The sequence below is a fragment of the Theropithecus gelada genome, chromosome 12 (assembly GCF_003255815.1).
Source record: "Theropithecus gelada isolate Dixy chromosome 12, Tgel_1.0, whole genome shotgun sequence".
Taxonomy (NCBI): Eukaryota; Metazoa; Chordata; class Mammalia; order Primates; family Cercopithecidae; genus Theropithecus; species Theropithecus gelada.
In genome coordinates, this window is record NC_037680.1 from 104,769,987 (window position 1) to 104,782,588 (window position 12,602).

The window sequence follows — 12,602 nt, forward strand, 5'->3', positions numbered from 1 at the left end:
AAGTGGGCAAAGGATATGAACAGACACTTCTCAAAAGAAGACATTCATATAGCCAACAGCCTCATGAAAAAATGCTCATCATCACTCGCCATCAGAGAAATGCAAATCAAAACCACAATGAGATACCATCTCACACCAGTTAGAATGGCAATCATTAAAAAAATCAGGAAACAACAGGTGCTGGAGAGGATGTGGAGAAATAGGAACACTTGTACACTGTTGGTGGGACTGTAAACTAGTTCAACCATTGTGGAAAACAGTGTGGCGATTCCTCAAGGATCTAGAAGTAGAAATACCATTTGACCCAGCCATCCCATTACTGGGGATATACCCAAAGGATTATAAGACATGCTGCTACAAAGACACATGCACACGTATGTTTATTGCAGCACTATTCACAATAGCAAAGACTTGGAATCAACCCCAATGTCCATCAGTGACAGACTGGATTAAGAAAATGTGGCACATATACACCATGGAATACTATGCAGCCATAAAAAAGGATGAGTTCATGTCCTTTGTAGGGACGTGGATGCAGCTGGAAATAATCATTCTCAGCAAACTATCACAAGGACAGAAAACCAAATACTGCATGTTCTCACTCATAGGTGGGAACTGAACAATGAGATCACTTGGACACAGGAAGGGGAACATCACACACCGGGTCCTGTTGTGGGGAGGGAGTAGTGGGGAGGGATAGCATTAGGAGATATACCTGATGTAAATGATGAGTTAATGGGTGCAGCACACCAACATGGCACAGGTATACATATGTAACAAACCTGCACGATGTGCACATGTACCCTAGAACTTAAAGTATTAAAAAAAAAAAGAAATAAAGGGACATCGTGTCTGCAATTCATTCTCAAGATTTTCCATAAAAAATTTATATACGTACATTTACACAGATGCATATATATGCAGAGAAAAGGATAAAGCAAATGTGGAAAAATGTTAAAATTTGAGGAGTCTGTCCAGGTGCGGTGGCTCACGCCTGTAATCCTAGCACTTTGGGAGGCCAAGTGGGTGGGTAACGAGTTCGAGACCAGCCTGGCCAACATAGTGAAACCCCTTCTCTACTAAAAATACAAAAAAATTAGCTGGGTGTGGTGGAGTGTGCCTGTAGTCCCAGCTGCTTGGGAGTCTGAGGCAGGAGAATTGCTTGAACCTGGGAGGCCGAGGTTGCTGTGAGCCAAAATCGCACCACTGTACTCCAGCCTGGGTGACAGAACAAGACTCTGTCTCAAAAAAAAAAAAAAAAAAAAAAAAATTAAAGAGTCTGGGGATCCTTTGCACTCTTCTTGCAATTTTTCAGTAAGTCTAAATTTAAAGAAGTAATAATTTTGAAACTTGATTTTTAAAGAAGAAAACACTACAGGCTCCTTGAAAACTTGGTAACTACTTGCACTAGATAATTTAAAATGTCCTTTCAAAGTTCTATAATTATTATGTTATATAGTATGTAGAATTATTATATTATATATGATTATTCTAATAAAATATATATTACATCATTATAATTAGGATATAATATATAATTATTATAATTATAATATATTATAATATTAATATATTTTTTGATCATGTGAGTCTAGATTCTTCCATAGAACAACTTACCAACTGTGGTGTTTGTCAAATAGGGCTCAGGTATATTTGAAAAAATCATATAAAATACGAATTGTCTGAGATATCATTTTGTCATTATTCCCACTGGATTGCGTTAGCATAGAAGACTCACAGAGCAGCTATAAAACATCTCAGTTTTGCAATATCATATGAGGAATGCTGAAGGCTGCTTGAGGGCTTTATGTGCTTATTTACAAATTTAAGGCAAATACGACACGTTTTTAAATAGTGTCATTCATCAATTAAAGTGCATGCTAGAAATAAAGGTATAATTTGTTTGGGGGATGATAGCTGGCAGTCTTCAAATAATCAATACAAAAAGATCCTGACAGTAACTCTGAATAGAATAAATATGAATGGTCAAGGTAATGTTAATGAAGTATGAAACCAAAAGATGTTTTCTGAAAAGTCAAAAATTAAATTCTAGTAAATGGAGAAAAGCAGTAGAAGGTTTTTGTAGAACTAATTTAGCTTTTTTTTTTTTTTTGAAACAGAGTCACACTCTGTTACCCCAACCGGATTGCAGTTGTGGGATCATAGCTAATTTCAGCCTTAAACTCCTGAGCTCAAGTAATCCTTCTGCCTCAGCCTCTTGAGGAGCTGGGACTACAGACATGCACCACCATGCTCAGCTAATTTTTAAATTTTTTGTAGAGATGGGATCTCACTATGTCACCTAGGCTGCTCTTGAACTCCTGGCCTTAAGAAATTCTCCTCCCTCAGCCTCTCAAAGTGCTGTGATTATTGGCATGAGCCACAATGCCTGGCCTAATTTAACCTTTAATTAAAAAAAAAAAAGGTCGGGAACTGACAAGTCCAATTCCTACCACTTATGTGAAGGACCTCTATCAAGATAATGTCTCAGCTCTTGGGTTTTGGAGATTGGCTTCCAATTCCACTATCCTACTCCTCATTTCCTTTCTTTTAAATAATGAGGTTTAAAAAATGCCGTGAAGGTTAGTATATGAGAATATTTTTTCAGAATAGCAAATTAGAAAAAGAAATAAAATTATATTGTTTGGTAGGAGACTTTAATTAGAAACACATAAGCACAGTTTTTATATTTGATACTGATATGGTTCGTCTCTGTCCCCACCCAAATCTCATCTTGAATTGCAGCTCCCATAATTCCCATGTGTTGTGGGAGGGACCCAATGGGAGATAATTGAATCATGGCGGTGGTTTCCCCCATACTCTTCCTGTGGTGGTGGAGAAGCCTCACGAGAGCTGATGTATTTATAAGGGATTTCCCCTTTTGCTTGGCTCTCATTTTCTTTTGCCTGCCACCATATAAGTTGTGCCTTTTGCTTTCCACCATGATTGTGAGGCCTCCCCAGGCACATGGAACTGTGAGTTCATTAAACCTCTTTTTCTTTATAAATTACCAATTCTTGGGTATTTCTTTATCAGCAGCATGTAAACAGACTAATACAGATACCTTTTGAAATACTATTGAAGATGCCTTCAGGGGACTTCTGAGCCAGACTTCCTGGATAGTGGTTCCTTTTCCACATGCCTATCATATTTCTAGCTGCTCCAAACTGCTCTTCACTAAGACTTCTTACATTAACTGTGAAATAAGTGCAGTTTCCCACTGCAGAAATGACTATAACTCATCATTTGATGCTTGAGAACAAACAGGGGTACTGAAATATGCATACAACACCCTGAATATTTTCCAAGTCTGAGACTGTCCCTCAATAAAAATATTATGTGGACATTTTGAATTCAGGAAACTTTGCTACCACTGACATACTGAGATCAAAGAAACCACACGTCTAAACACTAGAAGTTCATTACAGTGAATACCAAACCAATCACAACTGGATATGAAAATGTTGGCTACTAATTTTGGTCAGGATGAAATAAGTTAAAGAAGTAAGAATAACCTGGAGTTGGGTCCCTCCAGAGTTATGAACAGGTTACAGGTTACAAAGCAATAATAACTGAATTGCTACAAGTTCCTCAGATTCTCTTGTGATTATATGTAAAGACATTTAAGTTTGGGATGATTTTATAAAACTATTCTTAAAATTAAACTTTAATGAGAATATTATATTAAAATATAATCTATTTTCCCTCTTTAAATTATACTTTCATTTGCATGCTGATGTGGAGAACTGGTTTTGAAAAGGAATTAAGTCCTTATTCCTTGATGATTTTGGTCGCTGCTTCTGCGTAGCTATTTTGCTCATGAATTCCTTGTCGTAGTCCATCACCTCTATGCTTTACTTCTATTTCTTCTGTAAGTAATAATTTCCCTTCAGGAATGTGCAACTCTGGACATAGAAGTTTCTTCTACCCATCCTAGAAATACGTGCCAGGCCAGAAAGACAGGGGATTTGGAAATTAAGAAAAGTAACTATAGGACACTTGTGAGAGATTAGGGTTAGTTTTTCACAGTGACCCTGAGATCTCCTTTAGGTTTAGAGTCCTGGATACTTTTCAAAAATGTTTTATTTTAAGTTTGAAATTGACAAATAAAATTGAATATACTTATTGTATACAACAAGCTATTTTGAAATATATAGTATATACAGTCTGGAATGGCTAAATTGAACTAATGAACATATGCATTAACTCATATAGTTATCATTTTTTTTTGGTTGAGAACACTTAAAATCCATTCTTTTGGCATTTTTCAAGAATACAACGTATTGCTACCAGCTATAGTCACCATGTTCTGCCATAGACCTCTTAAACTTATCCCTTCCATCTAAATGAAATTTTGTATCCTTTGACTAATATCTTCTCAACCTTCCCGAATCCATTTTCTCAGTCCCTGGCAACCACCATTCTATTCTCGACTTTTATGAGTTCAACTTTTTAAATTCAAGTTTTCATTTTTGTGGAAATTTCAATTATTACAAACTATTGGGAGCAAATGAATCTTCCAATGCACCTCTTACTTGTGTATAGGTTTTTCCCATTTTGGAAGGAATAGGGTGAATCATAAAGGCGTGATGAATCAGCTTAACCACACTGATACCATCTGACACTATAAAGGGACTACAAATTTAAAGTTAGCATTCTAATTGTAGCTCTGAAATCCAGACTCCCAACATATACTCTTTGCCTTTCACTACACAAGTTTTAGTGCCTCAACTTTAGTGAGTTCTCCTGAGAGACTTTTTATTAGGGGCTGTTCAAATGACAGCTTTGACCAAAGTGCGTCTGCTGATAGCTCTTCCTCTCCATTTTACAATTTATAACTGTGTAACTAGAGATCTGTGTCCGCAAATGCCTGAATTTTCCAACTCATCTCAGAACTGAATTTGCAAAGACGATATCACTTAAAATTTTGCCACTTAATTCTTTGTGTTTTCCCCAAAGAATCCTAGCCAGCAACTAATTTTCTGCACAAGGTATCAAAAGCACTAAAAGTAGCAGAATCATAAACCTTTGCCTAAACAAAGGGATTGACTTAAATCTATTGAATGGACTCTGCATTTCTTGTGCAGTGTGAAAATGTTTAACATCCTCTGTCTGCCAGTTCTGGTTCTTTAGTTCTGCTCATTATATATAAAAAGCCTCCCTATCCCATATTCAGCTTCCTTTTTTGTTTCTTTTAACAGAAATGCTGGCATGCAACTTACCTCCAGGAATAGCTCAGAGCTGATGCTCTCAATTTAGTCATGCGAATTACATTTTTCTCCTCTTTGGAAACACTCTCCCCCAATCTCTGTAATCATGACCCCATTAGAGCTAGGTGATTTCAATCAAAACGAAACATACAGCTTTCGCTAACCTATGGGAAGGAACACATTCTACAATAGTGTCTAATGACATTCCAAGCTAAAAGAAGTATATTGTTTATCTGGAAGAATATCTTTTCCCTTGGAAAAGAAAGTTTTGTATGTAAGGCTCATCAGCTTCGATATATTAAATTGTACGCCTGTTTATTTTTTAGGTTGAAAAGTTTTTATGAAGGTTTTCCAATAATGACTGTAACATATAAGAGTGATGGAACATTTATAGACACTTTTCATATTAGAAAATACCTACTAGCAGGTGATGTAAAATATACTGAAAAGAATACAAGAGAGTTGTTGAATGGCTTTTTACTTCTCATCATACAATTCTATTTCTGAATCTTTTTCTTAGTCATTTTTGAAAATATAAACGTTTTTTCTATTAGATAACTTTACCTGTTAAAATGAGCAAAATGGTGGTAGAAACATTAGCTCTGCATGCTATTTTGTTAACAGTCCATATAAAACAGTTACGTATTTTCAAAGGAATATTTTCTCTACTTGGTATTAAACGAATTATGAAACTTTTGGTCCTAAACATGGGTACCTGTGCCCGTTTCCCTGCTTTATCACACATCATCCCAAGAATTCTGTATACTTACAGAAGCACAGTTATCACACAACATCCCAAGAATTCTGTATACTTACAGAAGCACAGTTTTCAGACTTGTCTTCTATAAAACCAATTTGGCAAGGCATCCTCTGATTCTGCAACCAGTAGTCTGTTGACTCCAGTAGGCTGTTGCTGCGAAGAACCTGGGGGAACCCAGAAAAACTCAGTGCTTATTCGGCAATGCTTTCTATCTAAGCTCTTTTTTTTTTCTTATAAAAAAAAACCTGTAGGTGTTTTCTTTTCCTCAGAGCTTCTGGGTGTTAGAAAAAAAAAACTTGCAGGATGATAGCACCTCTAAAATGGATAAAATATCCAACCTAGAATTAGCTGGAGAGAAATACATGAATGTTAACATGGATGTTCTCTCATCAAATTCAACACCTGGGAATGTCAATTGTGTAGCTTTTGCATAATTTGCAATCAAATGATTGTTTTTGGGGGTATGGTTCTATGGGTGATAGGGGTCAAATTTCGTTTAGTGCTAATGTTCTTTCACACTCCATAAATATTTTCAATTATCAAAATGTGGGGTTTTTTTCCTTTGATGTAATATTGATTCTTCACTTATTTAGTTCTGCTAACATCGCTTTGACTAGTGTACAATTTTTCTAGAACGCCTAAGGTACTATGTTAAGTTTAAAAGTTGTTAGAGATAACTAAGAAACAAATTGCATTAAATACCATTTGCTATTTTGAAATAGGATGGTATGGCAAAAATAATTGGAACACATGAATTAACAAAACCAAATATGACTTACAAATATCTTAATTCTGGGCTTGGATTCTTAAAGCAAGGAAGAACAAGCATATTTTGGAGCTGAGATATTTTGAAGATGAAATATTATAAATAACTGCTAATGTCTTTAAATTATCCAATTATTGGTGGGGCACGGTGTCTCACACCTGTAATCCCAGCACTTTGGGAGGCCAAGGCGGGTGGATCACCTGAGGTCAGGAGTTCAAGACCAGCCTGGCTAACATGGTGAGACCTCGTTTCTACTAACCATACAAAAAGTTAGCCAGGTGTGGTGGCGTGCCTCTGTAATCCCAGCTACTGGAGAGACTGAGGCAGGAGAATCACTTGAACCCGGTAAGTGGAGGTTGCAGTGAGCTGAGATCGCACCATTGCACTCCAGCCTGGGCAACAAGAGTGAAACTCTGTCTCAGAAAAAAAAAAAAAAAAAGCCAAATATTGTATAACATTTTCTTTATCTTTTTAAAGATTCCCAGTGCTCTTCTGGTACCCTCTACCCTCTATTTTATTAGGGGATATGTCTGGTAATACTTGACTACTGCTTTCACTTGAGCAATGTAACAGATTTAAACACTAAAATAGGTTGGTACTTCAATTACATTTCATTCGTACAACAAAAGATTGTCTTCTCTTTTTCTGTGAAGATAGAAATACATTACTTTTGGTCTCTGAATACAGTTAAGTAAATCTAATTCTGACACATTTTACATGAGTAATATTATTTATCTAAAATAATGAAAATGTATTAATGATAAATGTTATTATAATTTATAATAATATACAATTATATATTAAAATAATATCATTTATCATACTAATGATGAATTTTCATTAATAAATTTTCATCATTCTTTCCCAGAACAGTACAAAGAGACCCTTTGTGGATGAGCAAGTAGTTAAATGATAAACTTGGATTATTACTGCAGACCGACATTGGCTAGGGAGCTTCTCAGTTCTCTTAAATATTTTACCTAAACTGGTTCTTAAAGGGTGGGCTGGGACCTCTCAGGGTCTCTGAAATCTTTCAGAGAGTGCAGCAGTCAGACTACTTCGATAATAATACTAAGATGTTATTTGTTCTTTTTGCTCTCGTTGTCTTGTATATATTCCGTGGAGTTTTCCAGAGGCTACATGATGTGTGATAGCACAACAGACTGCATGCAGAGGCAGCTAGGACAGCTCAACTGTCTTGTATCAAGTCAGACATTAAGGAGATTTGCAAACATGTGAGTTGAAATTACTCTTTTCGCTAAAGGGTTTTGTTTGGTTTTGGAAAACAAATATTTTTCATAAAAGTATGCTATATAAGATAGTGTGTTTATTATTATTTTAAAATTATTTTGTCAAATAATAAATTCTTATTTAATTTAAATTCTGTTTTATTATTAGAAAATAAAACAAAAACTTTTCTTAGCTTTAATTTGTAACATGGAAATTAGCAATAAGTATAATCTATATAAACAAGAGTTTCTTGAGGCCCCTAGTATTTTTCTTAGAGTGCAAAAGAATTTTGAGTTAAAAAAACATTGAGAACCATTGACCCAGATGAACTTTATTTAAAGCAGAAAAAGGCTCTAACTCCACATTCCCTTTATGCCATTCAAATGCCTTTCCCTTTTATTTCCAGCATGGAATAGAGTTTAAGAGCAGCGACATTAGTGGTCTAACTGGGTTGCAATACTAAGTTGGTCGTTAGTAGAAGGATGACCTCAGAGAGATGACTTAAACCCTGAGTTTCAGTTTCCATAACTGTGAATATGGATACTACTCATCTGGTGGGATCACTGAGGGTATTCAGTGAGATGATATATGTGAAACACTGTGCCATGGAAATGGCAAGTTATTCTCTCAGAACTTGGTTTTTACTGTTACTATTTGAAGGTGGCTGAAAAGGATAATAGAACTTTGGATGCCTTCTGTCTGAAATGAGAGGACTGAAAATATTTCAGATCTGTGATGGCAGATTTTCTTTAGCAAGTATTCTGGTCTAAGGTGTAATTTTAGCTATGCATTTTGTAGTATTAATAGTTACAGCTACTATTTTTGTATGCTTAGAATATGTTGAAGTTGTGCTAAAATTTTCACATATATATATATTTTTTTAGTTTTTCACTTAATCTTTTTTTGCAATGCTATGAGGTAGGAATTATTTGAAGGATACAAATCTTTACAGAAATTTTCAGGTTGAAAATCAAGACCTTGAGTCTCAGAGAGATTTGAATTTCTGCCCCACGTTGTTCAGAGCCTGACTTTGGATGTGAAATTACTGAACAGGGCTGTCTTATATACCCATACAAATGGGTATGATTTGGGGTATGTTTCCAAAAACTTATCTGCATCTATTTTTTTGTAAATAAAACTACATTTTCTTATGGACTTCCATTTTAAAGTTAGTTTTCTATGAATGAAATTCTGAGGTGACAATTTTCTTGAAAGACAGGAAACTTTTTGTGATGTAAATTACATAATGTAGTTAATCTACTTGGCAAGTATTATCAGTATTTTAATGTTTCAAAGGAAAGCATGCTTTTACACCTAATTGAGTTATCTTTAAGCCTACCGATGTTATCATGCTTCTCCTCCTTGCCTTTCTGTGATCCCTAGATCTTGGAACACCCAACTATAAAGCACTCGTTAACTCTGTGCATAAGAATATTAAAGATTTAAAATACAGGCATCATCACTTCTCGGCCTTTTGGCTAAGATCAAGTGTAAAACACAGGCATCCAATGAGCATACCAGTTCATAATGCCTTACAATGCAGTTTAACAAATATTCTGACTAAGAATCACTTCTCAGCCATTCTAGAGCTCACTACTCAGAATTATATCCTGCACCTTGTCTACATTCTGATATATTTAGGACACATAATACCATGGTTACAACAAAGTATGTAACAGAGTAAAGCAACTGTCACTTATCAGTATCGGCCTTAGGAAGGGGACAGAGTTCAAACACAATTCACTGGGTGGTTTCAGCAAATTGGTGGGCTGGATGGGTACATTTTCCTGGTGAAACACAGACAGGCAGAGGGGGACTTGCCAAAAGTCATCAGTCTGAAACCGTACGCTGCAAAGACTCCAGAGCTATGAAAGGGGCTGTCTGAAGATGAGGCTGGTTGGGAGAAGAGCTGGCTACCTGTGGGATTTCACCTGCATTTAACTTCTCTAACAGAGAAATGTGCACAGACAGATTAATCTGCCAAGTCCTCGGCAGATAGTTCAAAGGTATTAATTCTTTTGAACCTATTTGAAAAATAAATAACTAAAAATATACAAAGACCTTGCTCTGTCCTATCCTAGAAGTGAGGAAAATGTCAAGTGCTTTAGGGATCTGCTCATTCAATGAAAAATTTTAGAAAGATTTCTCATTTGACTCTTCCATTTCCCTGGGATACTGTGGATCTTTCCTAAAGCACATCTTTGCTTTAGAAGAAACAGAAATAGCAAAATAAGGAACTGGAATTTAAAATAAAACCTAAATGTTGCCGTGCTTAAGAAGAAATGTTTGGAGGAGAGCTTCTTTGTTTGGTGAGAATATTCATTCGCCACATAAATGTAACTTTAAAATTTTAATTTTATCATCATTAAAAATTAGTTCATCTAATTATATCAATAATTAAATATTTTTTCCATAAATTTCATTAACATTTAGATGATTCATTATTAAATATTTATATTTTTAATTATTGACCCAATAATTGTACATTTATTGAGAACTGTCTGGGCTAATGCCCTAACCCACACTATTATCTGAATTAAATCTCTAGGCTTGTGAGGTAAATTCTCAAGGCTAACATAGATAAGGTTCTTAAAACAGTGCCTGGTGCATCCTAAGTGCCTGATAAGCATTAGCTATCATAATAGTTACTATTTCCTTTGCCCAGGCTTAGAGGGATCAAGAATTTATCTAGTTTTTGCAGAACTTGAATTTCAGTCAGGTTCCCAGACATTAGAGGGTCCACTAAGGCAGTGTTCCATTGAAATTATATAGTTTCTCATTTTCAGGTTCTACCAAATCCCAGTCTATACATTTATCCATATCTCGCTCTCTGTGTCTGAGCTCAGGTGTGTTCAGGAGGTTCGAATTCCAGTCCTGATTCCTTGTTAACTGTGTAGTTAAGTCCACTAGCTCCTGGCCTCCCTGTGCCTTTGGTAAACAATTAAAACAAATGATCTGAAGGCCACTTCTATACCAACCATCATGTCGTTCTCCTCCTCCCTTCTGCTTTTGCTCCTCCTCCTTCTCCCTTTCTCAAATAGTATACATTGAGAGCCAAATAAGCAAGAGAGAATAAAAATGCGGACTTCAGTAAACCACTTAGCAGCATATGTTAAGCAATTTCAGCCTGTGAAAAGCTTTTAGTTTCATGGCTTGGACAAATCATAAGGAAAAGAAGAATGCTTGAAGGAAGAATATGTGCTTGAGAATTCAATGATTTTGAAGCTTTATGAATATAGTCTCCCTGCTGAGAAAGTTGCTTTCTGAGAAGGAAAAGAGAAAAACTCACCAGGCTCTCAACGGCTCATTTATTTATCTGCTGTTTTTTGTTACGGACTTACTTATTTTAGATGAAAAGCTAATAATGAATGTTTTGTGTGTTCACGAATTTGAAATAATAATGGCACATTTTCTTTTAAAATTTCATGAGTGCAGTAAATAAGGTTAGGAAGATCCTTTTCTTCTACATTACAGTTACGTTTCTTTTTATATAGAGAACCAAGTTGAAGAAATGTAGTATTGATTAGACAGAGAGGGAGAAATAGACTCTTAGTAACCTGGACACAGTCCCAAACATCACTGAGCAATGTCTTAATAATTTTTAAGTAATTTAAATTGGAGAAGACAGTGACTGGTGGTTAGTCACAGAGGTTTGGGGGCAGAACTGATATTAAATCCCATTTCATCTTATTGAATGAGCTTGGGCAAGTCGTTTAACTTCTGTGGGACTTAGCGTTTACATCTATTACATGAAGATAATTAAAGACGTTTCAGAAGTTTATTCTAAGGATCAAATGAGAAAATGCTTGTAAAGGGCTAGCCTCGACAGAGTATGCAATTGATACATGGTTGCTATTAGTATCAGAAATGCAGGAAAATTTAGACAATATCTGTTTCATCGAACATTTTCTCGGCCTCTTCACAACATTTGACAATTCCTCTTCTTTTATTCATTATTCATGATGTGCCATTGTCATTTTTCTCCTCCTGCGTCTCTACTCTCCTTCAGTCAGTATTAGTCAGCCAATGCTCATTGAGCTCTTTTGATGTTGGCACTGAGAATATTAAGAGGGATAACTCTACCAGAGGAAGAACAAACGCTCTGACTGTGATAAAGGAAATCTGGTGCTTTGATCAATGACAATCCAGGTCAGCTATCACCAAGGATGGACTGGTCAGCTCTCCCTGGGGGAAGGGATGGCAAAGGGCTTTGCCCTTGAGCCAAGCGTTGAAAGGTGGATCTGTGTTGTCTGGATGTATCAGGGCAGGTGGAGAAGACATGTGTCTCTTTTCAGCTAGTTTTTCCTCCCCAGGTGTGGTAAATATAAGTATTCCTTATAGTTTGGTCGTCAGTGTGTTGGTCTTTCTACTCTCATCAATCATTTTCCTTATCTCCTTAGCATTCACGGAGTCTCAGGGAATTAATTACAACCTGGAGGGATGACTCGCTGATCCGTAGCTCCAGGTTTAACCTTTCTGTAGAACTTGACTTTTTGCACTCCTGTTAGTTATTACTTTTGGATTTCTTGCTGTCACCTTGGACTATTCATGACTACACACAAACTCCCTCCTTCCCCACTTTCAGTGCCTAAGAGAAACCTGACTTCCTGACTTCCCTATTTGCAGTTGATGTCAG

General features: G+C 36.1%; 1 protein-coding gene across 2 annotated transcripts in view; it reads right to left on the bottom strand.

Annotated features, from left to right (window-relative positions):
* Positions 1–12,602, bottom strand: part of SPHKAP (SPHK1 interactor, AKAP domain containing) — a 192,697-nt gene that overhangs the window by 114,487 nt on the left and 65,608 nt on the right. For both annotated transcript variants that reach the window (XM_025404901.1, XM_025404902.1), the window contains exon 3: positions 6,027–6,134. In XM_025404901.1, coding sequence (XP_025260686.1) covers positions 6,027–6,134 — 108 coding nt within the window. The remainder of the gene's footprint in view (positions 1–6,026; positions 6,135–12,602) is intronic.